Genomic DNA, 19465 nt, shown 5'->3' with positions numbered 1-19465 from the left:
AGTCCTGGCACTTCATTCGATAATGTCCATATCTTTGCTATGGTCTTGCAGTGTCCCTCCATTAGCTGCCAATATGTTTGTATTATAACGTTTTTTTTCTCTCAATATGCTCGTATTATAAACCGTTACATTGTTTCGGTGTTCTTATTATACTGTGTTACGTTGAATAAAGCGATATCTGAGTCTAGACCTCTGTTACTCTATACTCTAGTTTACTTGTTTTAGCCGGATGGCATTACAGAATATACATCGCTCCCGCTCATAATGACTAGATTTATATAATGTGTACTGAAGTACGCAGAAGGAAAATTGTATAAAAACGAATATCAAATCATATGTATTATAATGTGATGCAGTACTCAATCAGTGCTTATTTTTCTACAGTCTTGTGGCGACGCTACAACTATTTCATTTACTTGCCGATTAACACTTTCTCCACGCCTCTTAAACACATCGAATTGTTTGGTTATTGATTAAGAGAGGCATCACTCTTCTCAGATCATATTGTCATAATTTGGTGACATCGGTAAGTTCTAGTTGATCTATAAATCACTTTAAGATGTTTTGATATTTTCAATGCATGTGACGTTATATCTATGGTCTTTTTCAGTTGAAGTGTCCAAAATGTGGTGTAAGTAGTTTTACCATCCTTTATATTGTAAGAAATAATGAGGTAAATGTACTACTTTATCTTGGCCGGACACTATTCAAATAACACACTTCATTCAAAAGAATAGAATACAAAGTCATCGAAAAACATATTCTTAATTGGTCGCTACCGTCAGCCCTAGAGGAGTTTCTCTATAAAAGCATGTGTCCATAACATATACCACCCATAGGTATTATTTGTTGGGGACAGGACCAAGATATTAAAACATTTAGTTACATTCTAAGGAAAATTTGTGTTCCATACTTTTTACAGCATTGAAGATAAATTGAATAACACGCGTTAGAGCGTTATGATTTGTTGTCTACAATCCTGTGAGAATTACAGGAGACATACTTCCAATAAGACAACTCAATGTTCATCCGTTAAAAGCCGATATGCAACATGTAACAGTGTAGTCGCATTGCAAAATCAAATCCTGCGTCACTAAAAATGTTATTAATATTATGTGAGAACAATGATAGAACAATTTTCTTTTTGGTCTTGTAAGGTTTTATATTGAAAATTCAGATCAAATAGAAATATATACGTTTATATTAGTTATGTCATATTTCTAGCAAACGAATGATATACTATGTCGGTAATAATGATTTCATTTTCCTTTTAGCATCGCTTCGTTGAATAATGGTCTAGTCTGAAAGACACTACTGGCAGTAAAAAGAGCCGATACGTTACAAGGCGACGTTAAATGTCACATGTTTTAGTTGATATGGATACATCATGACGACAGAATACATACGTATAAAAGATAAATACGACTTAGTAAATTGTCCATGGAGTTTTTGTTTGTTTCCTATTCATTTGTATCTGATTAACATTTTGGAATTCATCGAAATTACATTGTCTACATGATTGTCCTTTGTTTAATCATCAATCAAAACTAATCATCACTGATCATGTTTAAATATCTATATTTGGCTATAACTTGTATTGAGATGTTGTAGTCTATGGTAAATTCTGATTTTGTTTCAACTGAATTAAATAAAAATGTGTGTGAAGCGTATATCTCTACGCTAGAATAAATAACTCTGTTGTCAGTGAAAACCAGATCAATGTACACCTTAAATGCATTATCCAGGAAGAATACAGTTCGTTTTTGTATAATCATGTTACACATATTTAATTGCCAGAAGAAGGCCTGATCATTTATTTGAATTAGGTTTTTTTTTAACAATGGCATGTTTCAATGTGTGACATTTATATGTGTTTCATTTACATTATCAAGATTTCTACATACATGCATTTACATTTGCACACATCACATTCAATAAAATCACACCAATCTCACACATATATACCAATACTCATAAGTATAAAGTGTAGAACAATGCTGCTAGCAATATCATTTTCCGATAAAACTTTAATTTGAAGTGTACAAACATAATTTTGAAACACTGTCCTGTATTATATTCTAGACGAATGGAAAATGAATATCAGTACCAGCAATGAATTGTAACGAAAATGCTCATAAGTAGTAGAAGGAAAACATTAAAAAAAAAAAAAAAAAAAAAAATAGTAGAAAAAAAAATGCGGATATAGACATGTACACAAATAATTAAACACATTAGGAACCTGTGTAGAGATGATAATATATATATTTTTTCAGATTCAGTGTTTAATTTAAGAGAGGTAAAGCAAAGGAATCATGAATCGAAGATGTTTTCCCAGTCTTCCCACGCTTTGTTAGATACGTAAATATGCATGTTTGAAGTGGGGGGATGTTTTTTATAAGTGTTGTATCGGTATAGTAAAATTTGATTAATTTCATTGATGTCAATACTTTTCTGCTGAAAATAAAAATAAATGAGTTAGTGTATAGTATCAGAAAGATTAAATTACTTAACATGTCTTTAATTCTATTTAATGTATTTTTTTTTTACATCTATACACAGTTTAATCATATTCCCAAATTAAGGTTATTATATTCCTTACTTCTAAATTACATTATAAACATATGATTTTTAAATGCAGTTAAATTCTCTGTTGCAATCTACATTAAAACAACTTTATCATCATGTTTTGACAAATTTTGAAGATATTCTTATCAATAGGTTTCGAATTATTCACACTCATATAAGTGTTCGAAAGCCATCGGAACTTTGAAGTAGTTGTATTTTGTAGTTTCGGTTTGGAGTATTATCATATCCCTGTATTCCTTATTTAGTTTCGATACAATGTTTCTATGGCTTCAGATGAATGTTCGTTTTATTATATAGTTTGTATCTTTTTCAATACCATTTATTCTCTCATATCACGCCTTGTTGGAAAAGTTTGCCCATGTAAGATAGCTTTGTAAGATAAATATCTTACATAGCAATTCACGCGCGCAAAGGAATATCTGCGTCCAAGGGGGGTAACTCTTACAAGTTCGCCTGCTTGTGTTTACATCTTTTAGTCGTCATCGTCGGTGGCAGGTTTTTGAAAAGTTGGGATTAAGTATTGTAACTGTAACAGTGGCTATTGTAACAGTACTATACAGTAGACTGTACGGTTTGTCACCCGCCATAGAAGAAAGCTTGCGAACACACACAGTAACCAGGCAATGATGACAGGTTTTATTAAAGCCACCAATAAATACGTCATAAGAATTTGTCAAACACCGCAACAGACGACACAGCTCCGTCTACATCAGTACAAGGGCCTGGGATTGTGCTTACTCTACACAGCAGGCGTGTTTAAACTTATCCTACTGTGAACATGTAGCACGTTTCCTTGCAGTAAAAATGACACTCCAGATGTTCATATAAGAAAATATTTGTTTTAAATGTAGTGGGTCTATATTTCTGTAGATTAACCAGGAAAACTAACAGTAACTCTAACCTTTGAATATCATCGTCTTTATTAACTGCAACAGTAACTCTACAGTCGTCATTTCATCAAAATCACCGGTTAAACAGATACAATCCTATATTACAGACGAGATCGAATGCTCGAATACAGTCACTGTTCGCTGGTTCATACATGAGGGACACTTTTTCCAGCAATTTGGTAGTGATATGAGAGAAAAAAGACTCTTTCATTAGGTGTGTATGTAGGATAGGTATATTCCACCCTCAGGATCACAAAATGTGGTAAAACCCTCGACAATCACCGGGTTTCAACACATCTTGTGACCCCCTCGGGTAGAATATCCCTATCCTACATACATACATATGAAAGTGTATCCCTCTATAGAATAAATAGTTTGAAAAGATGTATTGCCTTAATGGGCGATTTTAAAATGTCTTCATATGATACAATACAGTTTCAATCAGATATTTTATTCCCAAAACTATTATCAGTGTTGTAGATTCTAATTTGATTCCATAACTATAAGCTTGGATATGTTAAAATGATAAACAGTTCCTGATCCTGCGATATACTGAGTTTTGGATCTATTTTTATTGAAGACCTTTAATGGAATTATTAAGGTCAGTCATTTTAGCCCATAGTCTTCATATTTGAACTGAATTTATCAAGACAATACAATGATTTTTGTTTAACATATTAATGGCTTGTGTACCAGAATTCGGGATAGAAATGCATCAATCAATTAATTTCGGTATTATAATTTACAACAATGCGACCTACGGGTGAGCTTGGTGATTCATTTATTTTATTTTATCTGTTTTTTTAGTACTGTAAGTTTTTACCACGTAATTTAATTAAGATTGAGATTTGATGTTTTCTTAATAATGCTGTAGCTAATTATACGACAAAGTGTTGTTCACCTCGTAATCTACAAATGACAATAAACTGCAAATGTTTAAAACCTTAAGTGGGTTTATAGTATATATTTATATATGGATATTTATCTGAGAGGACTCAACCTACCTTGTGAAATATGTGCATGTATCATTTTTCTATCATTAATCATTACAGATATAAGCAAACAATCAAAACATAATAGTCCATCACATTTGTTATGTCTCTTTATTCAGATTATACCGATTAAAGCAAAACTGATATCGTAAATATTAGGGTAAATACCAACACAAAAATACATTTAATAATCCATAGTTTGAAAACTACAACATAAGATCAAGTGTTCTAGAGAGTAAGAGTCTTCTGCTTACTCGACACACCACTGTGTAAATAAAGTTAATATCCGAATTAATTAGTATCCTTGAAATGTGACCTAGGGTGTTGACAACGGTGTCGCAGGCATATCAACGAGAAGTAAACTTATCTGCTTTCAAACATAAGTAAAAGGGGAACTTCGGAATGAGATTTTGATGTCAACTAACCTGCATATCTTATAACAATGTGTTAGAAGGTAAGGGACATTTTTATTTTGAACGAAAAAGATATGACATTTTAAGTAATTTTGTATGTAGCTGGCAACTCGTTCCATCAACACAATGACACTGAATTACAAGGATGGATTAAATATTACATTTTAAGCAAATAAAAAGGAAGAAAAAAGTCTAATTTTGCATAAAGCTGGCGACTCTTGCCATTTCCAAAATGACACTGAAGTACAGGGGTGGAACAATTTCATACGACTATTCAAAGGTGACAAGTGACTGTTTAGTCAGCAAGCGATTATTTTAGTCACATGGCATTGCTCGGGAGTAAAGAGCTCAGGCGAATCACCACAGACCAGGGAATTGAGTTGACGAACACGTTTGTCATGAATTCCTGTTTGCCATTAATCGACAAGTCAGGAGATGTGTATGTGTCCTTAAACAGAGTCGTCCAGTGGAGAAACGAGTATGGCGTTTGTAGTGTCATCTTTCGCTATGATTGCTTTGCAGTAAGATATACTAATCTTGTCTGTCCCCCTGTCCATCTTTGTTTCCGATATTTAAATCATTTGATTTTGCTGTTCCCCACAGAGCTCACATTTTTTGCGTGTAACTACATTTTCGAATAAATCAATCAAATCACCAACGACTTAGTGTTACATTTTTTTTAAATTAACGCGTACAATGTTAAACACTATAGCATTATTATGTCAATGTCGAATCCCCAAAAAATAGTATCGGATTCGAATTTAGATTTAAGAAGGTAACGTGTGTGGAATGTCACATTTTAATTGATTTTCTCCGTATAACTGTCGGTGTAGTTTATACGTGAGCTACATAATGGGTGTGATTTCCATCGGTTATGCTACAAAGGTGTTTTAGTTTTAGTTCATCAACATGGCATACGGATGAAAAGTTGTATTTTTAATAAATACATTGCATAATTAGCGAGTTATATTAATTTAACGTCTGTAATACGCATTCCCGTTATTAATACCGGTTTGTACATAACCTCCGAAACTATTGTTGTCCAAGTCAGAAGATTATGATAGGGAAATGTGAATGATAGTGGGGAGATTACAAAATGCAAATATAAAACATCAAAGATAACATTATGTTAGCCCTGACAAGAAACAAATTAGGATAAAGGATAAAGTACATTATCCGAATGTGAAACATAACAAGTTGAAAGTCGTTCAGTCCATTTGTAACAATATACATCGGGGAGTAGTGGAATACAACAACTACGGTTATTTATGGCAATAACACAAGCTAGTGTTCAATGCAGTTCAAGTGCCTTCCAATGTATTTTTGATAGAGTCCATGCTCACACAATGAACATATCGTCCTTTTTCCGACGACGTATTACGGGGTCATGGCGCATACATGAAGAACAGATACAGCAGTTTTCTCCTTATTTTGTGGTTATCTAAACCGGTATTCAGTGCTCGGCGGCAATGGTTGTCAGGTTCCTTCGTTCCAGCGAGTGCTTAAATAACTGTTCAGATATACTGCAGGTGATGTTTTACTTTCAGTGTTGCATTTGTCTCATTAAGTATATAGTGTATTGTGCTTAACAGACGATGATAAACAATTCCCGTCAGGTTGTAAACCTTTATTGTGTTTCAACCTAAAACAAACAATCAACTATAATAATTCGTGCAACCTAGCCGGGCGCTCATAGGCGGTACAGAATCAAAACATAAACGCATTTAGTATCACGACAACAATAACCAAAAATCGTAAAATTGCTTAATTTCAACATCTCAGAGTAGGAATTAACTTGCAGTTCAGTACATTGTCACATAATCACCAAATGTACAAACACTCACGCATTGACGGGTCCATTTTCCACAATGTCCGATAGATGTTGTAGGCCGTGTCGCGGCTTCCATGTCACATTAACCGGTTTCACTAAATGCCAACCTGGCAGAGTCATACCACAAGGCAGCGACAAGTTACGAGAAGAATAAACTGGTTATTTACAATACACTCCCCCCACAAAGTTATGATTGTTCTTCAACCGGAAGGATAAGTACCAGTCTATGCACAGAACGGCGAATGATGCTGTCCGTAGTACCACAGTACCCCTTTCCAGGATCTTGGGATTTGTACCGAAGTTCGACATCCCTGACTTTCCCGTCTTTCCCGGGAGTTGCCTCGCACACCTGTGCAAGTTTCCACTGACCTCTGACAGCATTGCTGTCTTGCACGAGAACAATGTCACCTACGAGTAAGTTCCTCTTGGATGTGTGCCATTTCTGGCGTATAATGAGCGTAGGAAAGAAGTCTCTGATCCACCTTTTCCAAAAAACATCCACCACTTGCTGGACGAATTTCCACCGAACTTTGAAGCTTTCCTTCGTCGACCAAGTTCCTGGTGGAACTCTGATGGAAGCACGACCAAGAAGCAGATCATTAGGGCAGAGGTATGAGCCTTCATTAGGATCGCTGTTCTTCTTTCCAATAGGGCGCTCATTGAGAGAGTTGGCTGCTTCAAACAAAACTGTTTGAAGCTCGGTGAAGGACATGACACTGTCGCCAATCGCGGAGGCGAGGCATTTTTTCACCGACTTGATAAGAGATTCACAGCATCCATTCTCCCAGGGCGAGTCGGCGGATTTGTTGAACTCCCATTCCAGTCCGTGGTTCACGCCGAACAATTCAATCTGCTGCCAGTTAAGGTCGATCTCTGAAAGTACTTTGCTAGCAGCAACAAGTTGAGTTCCACAATCGGATCTGAGCTTCTTGGGATAACCACGCAAAGACACAAATCTACGAAGTACCATCATGAAGCCATCCGTGCTGTAACTATCCGCGAGATCCAAATACACTCCTCTGGATGCAAGGCAAGTGAAAATCACACCGTATGCCTTGCCATGAGTTCTCATTTTTACAGTATCCCTAATTGTGAACGGTCCGAACAGGTCGACCGCAGTGAAGGAGAATGCCGGTGATGGTCTCAGTCTATCCAATGGCAGGGACCTCATGGCTTGAGTATGACAGATCTTCTCCTTTCTCCTGCAGGTCACACATTGCCTCTTGATCATTTTAAGGAATTTCCTCGCTCCTGGTACCCAATATTTGCTTCTCAGTTTAGCAAGTGTGGCCTCTACCCCAGTATGATCTTCGTTGTGGCATGATTTCATGACCAGCTCTGTAAACTTGGCCTTTGGAGGAAGGAGGATGAATTCGGTTTGATTCCAGGAAGCCTTCATCCACTCAGACAACCTTGACCCAACGACGATGAAACCATCAGGATTGCGGATAACGCCGAGACGTTGATAGGCCATTTTCCAGTCTGGACGCATATCGTTTTGCGTATATTTGATCCACATCCGTTCAGCTTCATTAATCTCACAACTTGAGATAATCTTAGCATTTTGTCGCAATGTCCCCCTTTTGACAATTCGCATCAACAAGGCGGTAACGCGAAATAACGTACGCGTTTCTTTGAAACATTCCAGGTTCACGTCCTCTAACGAGGTTTGTTCAGATCGACATGCATCACCGACAATCGAAATGTCTCCAACCGCCACATGTCCGATTATGTCCGGTAAAGGTTCTCCCTCCAGGTTAAATGTACGACTAATAGGCCATTCTTCAAGAGGCATTTTCAAAAATGCTGGGCCTGTCTGCCAAACAGATTCCATATCCAGATTCTTAGGAGCCGTGACCCTGGTGGTGAGGTCAGCAGGGTTGTCATTTCCAGATACCCACCACCATTCGTCTGGACTGGACTTGGATTGTATCTCCGCTACCCTGGTAGCGGTGAAAGTGCCGAATCCATAGCTCTCCTTTTGTATTTGAGCTTGTACAATCATAGAATCTACAATGTGAAACACGCGCTCAAATCGGAGTTTCGATCCATTCAAAAGTTTCTCCCTCAAGCGAACCCCTATCACAGCACCACACAGTTCTAGACGAGGTATCGACAATTGCCGAGTAGGTGCGATCCTATTTTTTGCTGCAATGAGGTTTGTACTCACTATCTCGTTTCTGGTCTCCCATCTGATATATGCACATGCGCCAAATGCTTCCTTGCTGCCATCCGAAAAAACAATCAGGATAGGGTTACCCTTGACACAATCTGGTTTGATACATCGAGGGAATTCGAGTGTTTCAACCACAAATAAGTCGGAAAAGAATTTGATCCACTCCTTCCGCATGTCCTCGTCCATAGCGGAATCCCAAGTCTGACGTCCTCCTGTCTCCCCGACCGTATCTCTTTTGCATAACGCTCTCATGAGGAGTTTGGCGCATAATATGAATGGTGTTATCAGTCCTAGAGGATCGAATATGCTTGATACTTGGCTTAAAACCATTCGGTGAGTCAAACGCTGCGGAATTTGATTTGGAATATCTCCTTCAGAAAGATTTTGCTCTTGGTGGATTTTTTTGACCTTTGGAGAAAAGTTGAGTCTAGCTTTGTATTTAAAGGTATCCATCTTCGGATCCCATATCATCCCAAGAACCTTCTCCTGAGTATTCACATTGTTGCCTAGCGCTGTGGACATTCCAGATAATGTCCAGTGCTTCACCTTAAATCCTCCCTTTTCCAATACAACATCAATGTCTTCAGACAAGTTTTTGGCTGCTGAGGTACTGTCCGTCGAACACAAAATGTCATCCACGTAGCTGTTTTCCTTAATGATTTGTGTGACTTCCGGATACAATTCCTTAGCCAGTTCTGCCGTTTTCAGTAGTGCCATAGATGCAATAGCCCCACTTGGTCGATCTCCAAACGTCACGGCTTCCATAACGTAGTGGTCAGGCTCTTTCCCTTGATCCATGTCCCGCCACAAGAACCTGTGAGTATGTTGATCAGATTCACTCATTTTCACAGAATTATACATTTTCGATATGTCTCCGGCCATGCCAACCTGTCCTTCACGGAACCTTATGAGCACAGACATAAGATCGTTAACTATGTTGGGACCCTTGGCCCAGTAGTCGTTGAGAGAGTGGCCCATAAATGAGGCTGATGAGTTGAAGACTATTCGGAGAGGAGTCGACCTTGAATCAGGTTTCAACACCTCGTGATGTGGCAAGTAATGTACTGGACCATCGTATTCATCGATTTCCCTCTCTGACAGTTTACGAGCAACTTTCCTCTTTACCATATCTCTTATCTGGTCGTGATATAACTTGGCATAGTCTGCTCCAATCCTAAGCAGCCTTCGTTCTGTAGACACCATTCTTGCCTTCGCTGCGACGAAATTGTTGGGTAGTACACCTGGATCCCTTATCCATGGATATGAGGCTGTCCACCGTTTTTCTTCAGAATCGTAGTTCAATCCCTTCTGGATCAGGTTCATCTCCCTTTCTTCCTGGATAGTATAATCCTTCCCTCCCGGCGGACATTTCCCACACTTGCATCCTCCACATTTAGGTGTACATTGAGTTCCTAGACTTTCTATGTCAAAGAATTGTACGAGATCCTTCGAGACACATTGATCGTTTTTCAACAAAAGTTCATCTCTGTTCTGATATGCCCCACATCCAGATGCGAAGTGAATGTATACAAGGTTGCAAATTTTCCCAGCTGAAGAAAGGAGATCATGCTTCCCTCTGAGACAGTACCCAAACTGGTTTCTCATCAACTGAAGGCCTCCTACTTCCTGGATCTTTTCTGGTAGCAGGGAACAGCAGTCAGTTCCTATGAGGAGATCGACTTTACCGGTAGGTCTCTTGACATCATCAATGTTTATATCATGAAACAACGGCACTACATTTGATACATCAACGTCCCCAACGTCAGCAGTCACTTCGTCCATTCCGTATGCCTGGATTGTCCAAACACGACCTTTGGTATCGACGAGTGGCACAGTGTATTCCTTACTGGGTATTACATCCGTTACATTGCCGACTTTGGTAATAGATAGTGTTATTTTCTTTCCACTCAATCCCAATCGGCGAGCAGAGGCATGCGTAATTAGAGACATGTTCGCTCCTGGATCCCATAGCACGGTCATTAGCGCATTGTTGGATGTTGCAGGGCTAACCATTAATAATGTGTTTCCTTTACTAGCATTGCCTTTATTCACAGAGTTAGCAGCATTGTGACACGACATGCCGCTGACAGGAGTAAATGACTGATGAAGGAGAGGATGATGGCTCTGAGTACATCCTTCGACTCCACAGGTATTATGGTTAAGACACCGACTAGAGATGTGACCTTGTCTCAAACAACCGAAACATCCTCCATTTCTACGGGTACAATCCAACTTTTCCTTAGGTTGCAACTGACCAAATCCAGTGCACTTCTCGATTGTGTGATTGTCAGTTCCATGAAACCAACAGGCTTTTTGAATGTTTGCTTTTCTTTGATGATCCCGACCTTTACTATCTGCCAATACCTGGGCCACTTGAGCCAATCCCTGCACAACTTGTTCTAGCATTTGTCCTTGGCGATCAAGTTGATCTTGCATGGTAGGTTGCGTGTCACCAGACTGGATCTCATCTGCAGAAGAAGAATGAACTTTGCCCTGCTGATATCTGTTTTCTGTCTCTCTCATGTCATCATTTATGTATTCAATAGCCTGCTTTTCCTCCAATAAGAAGTTGAGGAATGTCTTAAATGTACTTCCGGGTGAATTCACACTAGAACGCTGTTTTTTTAAGGCCCATTCTCTTTTCTGAACACCAGGGAGAAGACGTTCAATCTGACTTATCATGGTCGAAGTCCCCATTTCTCCTTCTAGGCCTGTCTTCTTCAAGTCTAGCCAGCAGTTTTCCACTACCTCTATCAGCGACACTAATCCTCTATGGTCCCCTTCCTTGACTGGTTTCAAAGTTTTCAATTCACAAAGTACTGCGTCAGATAACTTTTCGGGTCTGCCATATTTGATATCTAAACGACGGAACATCTCTCTAAAGTCATCATCCACACCCTTGACACAAGACAAGGCTACACCACTCAAACATTTCTTCAGTGCAAACGGATCTTCCCCATACGACGGAACCATATGTCTTTCATAGTCTCTTTTAAAACTAGGATAGTCACGTATCTTTCCAGAGAATTCAGGAGTATCAAGTTTCTTAACTTTCATAGTCTGGGTGACAAGTTTTTTAGTTTCAACTTGTTTTTCTTCCGTTTTTCTAGACAGCATTGACTTGATATCACAAAGCTCCTTGTATATTGAATCCATATCACTCTGGAGCTCCTTTATTCTGTCCGAATCAATTTCATCGTCAAGTAGCTCTAAGAAGTCTGTCGTGCGTGCATCAAGCTCATTGTATGACATCTCCAAGTCCTTTACAATTTCCCGTAACACAGGAATGGGAGGCGCTTCGTGTAACGATTCATTAAATCTGCGGCAGATTCTATGAAATCTCCCCTTGGCAGCGCTCCTCTTCCTTTTTGCTGTTACCTCATCCATTTCCCTGCGTTGAAATGTATTGTGCTTAACAGACGATGATAAGCAATTCCCGTCAGGTTGTAAACCTTTATTGTGTTTCAACCTAAAACAAACAATCAACTATAATAATTCGTGCAACCTAGCCGGGCGCTCATAGGCGGTACAGAATCAAAACATAAACGCATTTAGTATCACGACAACAATAACCAAAAATCGTAAAATTGCTTAATTTCAACATCTCAGAGTAGGAATTAACTTGCAGTTCAGTACATTGCCACATAATCACCAAATGTACAAACACTCACGCATTGACGGGTCCATTTTCCACAATGTCCGATAGATGTTGTAGGCCGTGTCGCGGCTTCCATGTCACATTAACCGGTTTCACTAAATGCCAACCTGGCAGAGTCATACCACAAGGCAGCGACAAGTTACGAGAAGAATAAACTGGTTATTTACAATACACTCCCCCCACAAAGTTATGATTGTTCTTCAACCGGAAGGATAAGTACCAGTCTATGCACAGAACGGCGAATGATGCTGTCCGTAGTACCACAGTACCCCTTTCCAGGATCTTGGGATTTGTACCGAAGTTCGACATCCCTGACTTTCCCGTCTTTCCCGGGAGTTGCCTCGCACACCTGTGCAAGTTTCCACTGACCTCTGACAGCATTGCTGTCTTGCACGAGAACAATGTCACCTACGAGTAAGTTCCTCTTGGATGTGTGCCATTTCTGGCGTATAATGAGCGTAGGAAAGAAGTCTCTGATCCACCTTTTCCAAAAAACATCCACCACTTGCTGGACGAATTTCCACCGAACTTTGAAGCTTTCCTTCGTCGACCAAGTTCCTGGTGGAACTCTGATGGAAGCACGACCAAGAAGCAGATCATTAGGGCAGAGGTATGAGCCTTCATTAGGATCGCTGTTCTTCTTTCCAATAGGGCGCTCATTGAGAGAGTTGGCTGCTTCAAACAAAACTGTTTGAAGCTCGGTGAAGGACATGACACTGTCGCCAATCGCGGAGGCGAGGCATTTTTTCACCGACTTGATAAGAGATTCACAGCATCCATTCTCCCAGGGCGAGTCGGCGGATTTGTTGAACTCCCATTCCAGTCCGTGGTTCACGCCGAACAATTCAATCTGCTGCCAGTTAAGGTCGATCTCTGAAAGTACTTTGCTAGCAGCAACAAGTTGAGTTCCACAATCGGATCTGAGCTTCTTGGGATAACCACGCAAAGACACAAATCTACGAAGTACCATCATGAAGCCATCCGTGCTGTAACTATCCGCGAGATCCAAATACACTCCTCTGGATGCAAGGCAAGTGAAAATCACACCGTATGCCTTGCCATGAGTTCTCTTTTTTACAGTATCCCTAATTGTGAACAGTCCGAACAGGTCGACCGCAGTGAAGGAGAATGCCGGTGATGGTCTCAGTCTATCCAATGGCAGGGACCTCATGGCTTGAGTATGACAGATCTTCTCCTTTCTCCTGCAGGTCACACATTGCCTCTTGATCATTTTAAGGAATTTCCTCGCTCCTGGTACCCAATATTTGCTTCTCAGTTTAGCAAGTGTGGCCTCTACCCCAGTATGATCTTCGTTGTGGCATGATTTCATGACCAGCTCTGTAAACTTGGCCTTTGGAGGAAGGAGGATGAATTCGGTTTGATTCCAGGAAGCCTTCATCCACTCAGACAACCTTGACCCAACGACGATGAAACCATCAGGATTGCGGATAACGCCGAGACGTTGATAGGCCATTTTCCAGTCTGGACGCATATCGTTTTGCGTATATTTGATCCACATCCGTTCAGCTTCATTAATCTCACAACTTGAGATAATCTTAGCATTTTGTCGCAATGTCCCCCTTTTGACAATTCGCATCAACAAGGCGGTAACGCGAAATAACGTACGCGTTTCTTTGAAACATTCCAGGTTCACGTCCTCTAACGAGGTTTGTTCAGATCGACATGCATCACCGACAATCGAAATGTCTCCAACCGCCACATGTCCGATTATGTCCGGTAAAGGTTCTCCCTCCAGGTTAAATGTACGACTAATAGGCCATTCTTCAAGAGGCATTTTCAAAAATGCTGGGCCTGTCTGCCAAACAGATTCCATATCCAGATTCTTAGGAGCCGTGACCCTGGTGGTGAGGTCAGCAGGGTTGTCATTTCCAGATACCCACCACCATTCGTCTGGACTGGACTTGGATTGTATCTCCGCTACCCTGGTAGCGGTGAAAGTGCCGAATCCATAGCTCTCCTTTTGTATTTGAGCTTGTACAATCATAGAATCTACAATGTGAAACACGCGCTCAAATCGGAGTTTCGATCCATTCAAAAGTTTCTCCCTCAAGCGAACCCCTATCACAGCACCACACAGTTCTAGACGAGGTATCGACAATTGCCGAGTAGGTGCGATCCTATTTTTTGCTGCAATGAGGTTTGTACTCACTATCTCGTTTCTGGTCTCCCATCTGATATATGCACATGCGCCAAATGCTTCCTTGCTGCCATCCGAAAAAACAATCAGGATAGGGTTACCCTTGACACAATCTGGTTTGATACATCGAGGGAATTCGAGTGTTTCAACCACAAATAAGTCGGAAAAGAATTTGATCCACTCCTTCCGCATGTCCTCGTCCATAGCGGAATCCCAAGTCTGACGTCCTCCTGTCTCCCCGACCGTATCTCTTTTGCATAACGCTCTCATGAGGAGTTTGGCGCATAATATGAATGGTGTTATCAGTCCTAGAGGATCGAATATGCTTGATACTTGGCTTAAAACCATTCGGTGAGTCAAACGCTGCGGAATTTGATTTGGAATATCTCCTTCAGAAAGATTTTGCTCTTGGTGGATTTTTTTGACCTTTGGAGAAAAGTTGAGTCTAGCTTTGTATTTAAAGGTATCCATCTTCGGATCCCATATCATCCCAAGAACCTTCTCCTGAGTATTCACATTGTTGCCTAGCGCTGTGGACATTCCAGATAATGTCCAGTGCTTCACCTTAAATCCTCCCTTTTCCAATACAACATCAATGTCTTCAGACAAGTTTTTGGCTGCTGAGGTACTGTCCGTCGAACACAAAATGTCATCCACGTAGCTGTTTTCCTTAATGATTTGTGTGACTTCCGGATACAATTCCTTAGCCAGTTCTGCCGTTTTCAGTAGTGCCATAGATGCAATAGCCCCACTTGGTCGATCTCCAAACGTCACGGCTTCCATAACGTAGTGGTCAGGCTCTTTCCCTTGATCCATGTCCCGCCACAAGAACCTGTGAGTATGTTGATCAGATTCACTCATTTTCACAGAATTATACATTTTCGATATGTCTCCGGCCATGCCAACCTGTCCTTCACGGAACCTTATGAGCACAGACATAAGATCGTTAACTATGTTGGGACCCTTGGCCCAGTAGTCGTTGAGAGAGTGGCCCATAAATGAGGCTGATGAGTTGAAGACTATTCGGAGAGGAGTCGACCTTGAATCAGGTTTCAACACCTCGTGATGTGGCAAGTAATGTACTGGACCATCGTATTCATCGATTTCCCTCTCTGACAGTTTACGAGCAACTTTCCTCTTTACCATATCTCTTATCTGGTCGTGATATAACTTGGCATAGTCTGCTCCAATCCTAAGCAGCCTTCGTTCTGTAGACACCATTCTTGCCTTCGCTGCGACGAAATTGTTGGGTAGTACACCTGGATCCCTTATCCATGGATATGAGGCTGTCCACCGTTTTTCTTCAGAATCGTAGTTCAATCCCTTCTGGATCAGGTTCATCTCCCTTTCTTCCTGGATAGTATAATCCTTCCCTCCCGGCGGACATTTCCCACACTTGCATCCTCCACATTTAGGTGTACATTGAGTTCCTAGACTTTCTATGTCAAAGAATTGTACGAGATCCTTCGAGACACATTGATCGTTTTTCAACAAAAGTTCATCTCTGTTCTGATATGCCCCACATCCAGATGCGAGTGAATGTATACAAGGTTGCAAATTTTCCCAGCTGAAGAAAGGAGATCATGCTTCCCTCTGAGACAGTACCCAAACTGGTTTCTCATCAACTGAAGGCCTCCTACTTCCTGGATCTTTTCTGGTAGCAGGGAACAGCAGTCAGTTCCTATGAGGAGATCGACTTTACCGGTAGGTCTCTTGACATCATCAATGTTTATATCATGAAACAACGGCACTACATTTGATACATCAACGTCCCCAACGTCAGCAGTCACTTCGTCCATTCCGTATGCCTGGATTGTCCAAACACGACCTTTGGTATCGACGAGTGGCACAGTGTATTCCTTACTGGGTATTACATCCGTTACATTGCCGACTTTGGTAATAGATAGTGTTATTTTCTTTCCACTCAATCCCAATCGGCGAGCAGAGGCATGCGTAATTAGAGACATGTTCGCTCCTGGATCCCATAGCACGGTCATTAGCGCATTGTTGGATGTTGCAGGGCTAACCATTAATAATGTGTTTCCTTTACTAGCATTGCCTTTATTCACAGAGTTAGCAGCATTGTGACACGACATGCCGCTGACAGGAGTAAATGACTGATGAAGGAGAGGATGATGGCTCTGAGTACATCCTTCGACTCCACAGGTATTATGGTTAAGACACCGACTAGAGATGTGACCTTGTCTCAAACAACCGAAACATCCTCCATTTCTACGGGTACAATCCAACTTTTCCTTAGGTTGCAACTGACCAAATCCAGTGCACTTCTCGATTGTGTGATTGTCAGTTCCATGAAACCAACAGGCTTTTTGAATGTTTGCTTTTCTTTGATGATCCCGACCTTTACTATCTGCCAATACCTGGGCCACTTGAGCCAATCCCTGCACAACTTGTTCTAGCATTTGTCCTTGGCGATCAAGTTGATCTTGCATGGTAGGTTGCGTGTCACCAGACTGGATCTCATCTGCAGAAGAAGAATGAACTTTGCCCTGCTGATATCTGTTTTCTGTCTCTCTCATGTCATCATTTATGTATTCAATAGCCTGCTTTTCCTCCAATAAGAAGTTGAGGAATGTCTTAAATGTACTTCCGGGTGAATTCACACTAGAACGCTGTTTTGTTAAGGCCCATTCTCTTTTCTGAACACCAGGGAGAAGACGTTCAATCTGACTTATCATGGTCGAAGTCCCCATTTCTCCTTCTAGGCCTGTCTTCTTCAAGTCTAGCCAGCAGTTTTCCACTACCTCTATCAGCGACACTAATCCTCTATGGTCCCCTTCCTTGACTGGTTTCAAAGTTTTCAATTCACAAAGTACTGCGTCAGATAACTTTTCGGGTCTGCCATATTTGATATCTAAACGACGGAACATCTCTCTAAAGTCATCATCCACACCCTTGACACAAGACAAGGCTACACCACTCAAACATTTCTTCAGTGCAAACGGATCTTCCCCATACGACGGAACCATATGTCTTTCATAGTCTCTTTTAAAACTAGGATAGTCACGTATCTTTCCAGAGAATTCAGGAGTATCAAGTTTCTTAACTTTCATAGTCTGGGTGACAAGTTTTTTAGTTTCAACTTGTTTTTCTTCCGTTTTTCTAGACAGCATTGACTTGATATCACAAAGCTCCTTGTATATTGAATCCATATCACTCTGGAGCTCCTTTATTCTGTCCGAATCAATTTCATCGTCAAGTAGCTCTAAGAAGTCTGTCGTGCGTGCATCAAGCTCATTGTATGACATCTCCAAGTCCTTTACAATTTCCCGTAACACAGGAATGGGAGGCGCTTCGTGTAACGATTCATTAAATCTGCGGCAGATTCTATGAAATCTCCCCTTGGCAGCGCTCCTCTTCCTTTTTGCTGTTACCTCATCCATTTCCCTGCGTTGAAATGTATTGTGCTTAACAGACGATGATAAGCAATTCCCGTCAGGTTGTAAACCTTTATTGTGTTTCAACCTAAAACAAACAATCAACTATAATAATTCGTGCAACCTAGCCGGGCGCTCATAGGCGGTACAGAATCAAAACATAAACGCATTTAGTATCACGACAACAATAACCAAAAATCGTAAAATTGCTTAATTTCAACATCTCAGAGTAGGAATTAACTTGCAGTTCAGTACATTGTCACATAATCACCAAATGTACAAACACTCACGCATTGACGGGTCCATTTTCCACAATGTCCGATAGATGTTGTAGGCCGTGTCGCGGCTTCCATGTCACATTAACCGGTTTCACTAAATGCCAACCTGGCAGAGTCATACCACAAGGCAGCGACAAGTTACGAGAAGAATAAACTGGTTATTTACAATACATATAGGAATCACAAGAATTCTGAAAAATAAATGCACCTGTATTTTTGTCCATACCTTCTGGCTTTTCAACTGCTTATCACAGGAATGAAGAAGACTATCATTCATATCTACTACTCCCAGGTTGGTATTGTACGAGAAATGACACTTGGTTTCCCTGACCCCATATTTTGTGTTTTTAGGATCTCTACACATACGTTCATTCTTTGCTGTTGCCCTGATGGAACTGAGTCGAATGCACGTCCCCTGTAAACTTGCATCTGAAGTTCATAACTTGTAGAGTACTCCCAAAGTATCTAAAACTTGACAAAATACTTTGAAAAAAAAAGATGAGGTGTACTGTCTGAGAACGCTGTGCCAGCCTGTCCAGATTATTCATTTACATACGAAGTTGAAAGGTCATGTGATTGTATAGTCGACTGCCGCCAGGTGCACTTTTGGGGGTCATCTCCGCATGCATTTTGTCCGGAAAACGCTTCGCCTCGCTGACAAGTTTCGTCTAATTTACGATTATTTGAAAGGTTTCGTCAATGAATGATGATTTATAATCATAAATTATTTAGCATTTTGAACGTGAGAGTACCATGCACCGAATATGACAGTACACAGGAAAAACAAACAAAGTCAAGAATGCCTCTTCTGCAATCACATTCACGTAGTAGGCCTAGACATTTTATACTTGAAAATAAAAAAAAAAAAAATAAATAAATGGGAAATGGATTCGCATACTTTTGTCACAAAGGTACAACAAAATGCTTATTTATAGATTTACTTTTGTCAGTTTACTGAAATCTGGACGAACAAAAAGAAAAGTGAATCACGAATAAGACTGTAATCAGGTTACCGGAACGTATACATGTGTACCAACATTACTTATTTCAGACCTGTTCATTTCGTTCTACACATTTACAAATAT

The 19465-nt window shown here is 40.4% G+C and overlaps 3 protein-coding genes and 1 long non-coding RNA gene across 4 annotated transcripts; 1 reads left to right on the top strand and 3 right to left on the bottom strand.

Moving 5' to 3' along the window:
* Positions 1 to 571: 571 nt before the first annotated feature.
* LOC117320187 lies at positions 572 to 4424 on the top strand. Its single transcript, XR_004530942.1, has 2 exons — positions 572 to 631; positions 1275 to 4424. It is a non-coding gene; the product is annotated as an uncharacterized LOC117320187 (long non-coding RNA).
* A 2475-nt stretch (positions 4425 to 6899) lies between these two features.
* LOC117320186 lies at positions 6900 to 12275 on the bottom strand. Its single transcript, XM_033874848.1, has one exon. It carries the CDS (start codon positions 12273 to 12275, stop codon positions 6900 to 6902), a length of 5376 nt encoding a protein of 1791 aa, XP_033730739.1.
* A 458-nt stretch (positions 12276 to 12733) lies between these two features.
* LOC117320185 lies at positions 12734 to 16045 on the bottom strand. Its single transcript, XM_033874847.1, has one exon. It carries the CDS (start codon positions 16043 to 16045, stop codon positions 12734 to 12736), a length of 3312 nt encoding a protein of 1103 aa, XP_033730738.1.
* Positions 16046 to 16191: 146 nt separating this feature from the next.
* Positions 16192 to 19009, bottom strand: LOC117320189. Its single transcript, XM_033874849.1, has 3 exons — positions 18937 to 19009; positions 18393 to 18534; positions 16192 to 18190 (listed from the first exon to the last, which is right to left on the bottom strand). The coding sequence occupies exons 1-3, from the start codon at positions 19007 to 19009 to the stop codon at positions 16192 to 16194; spliced, it is 2214 nt and encodes a 737-aa protein (XP_033730740.1).
* Positions 19010 to 19465: the final 456 nt, after the last annotated feature.

This window comes from Pecten maximus, unplaced genomic scaffold (genome assembly GCF_902652985.1).
Source record: "Pecten maximus unplaced genomic scaffold, xPecMax1.1, whole genome shotgun sequence".
NCBI lineage: Eukaryota > Metazoa > Mollusca > Bivalvia > Pectinida > Pectinidae > Pecten > Pecten maximus.
Note: the sequence above shows the minus strand (reverse complement) of the source record. Positions and strands in the feature narration are given on the sequence as shown.

Bases quoted from the DNA above. Each gene is read 5' to 3' on its own strand.
- LOC117320185 (XM_033874847.1), bottom strand. From the start codon at position 16,045: ATGAACCTGATCCAGAAGGGATTGAACTACGATTCTGAAGAAAAACGG.
- LOC117320189 (XM_033874849.1), bottom strand. From the start codon at position 19,009: ATGCATGCGGAGATGACCCCCAAAAGTGCACCTGGCGGCAGTCGACTA. The intron at 18,535-18,936 runs GTATGTAAATGA...GTAAATAACCAG, and splicing joins TCACATGACCTTTCAACTTC to TTTATTCTTCTCGTAACTTG. The intron at 18,191-18,392 runs GTGAGTGTTTGT...TGTTTGTTTTAG, and splicing joins GAAAATGGACCCGTCAATGC to GTTGAAACACAATAAAGGTT.
- LOC117320186 (XM_033874848.1), bottom strand. From the start codon at position 12,275: ATGGATGAGGTAACAGCAAAAAGGAAGAGGAGCGCTGCCAAGGGGAGA.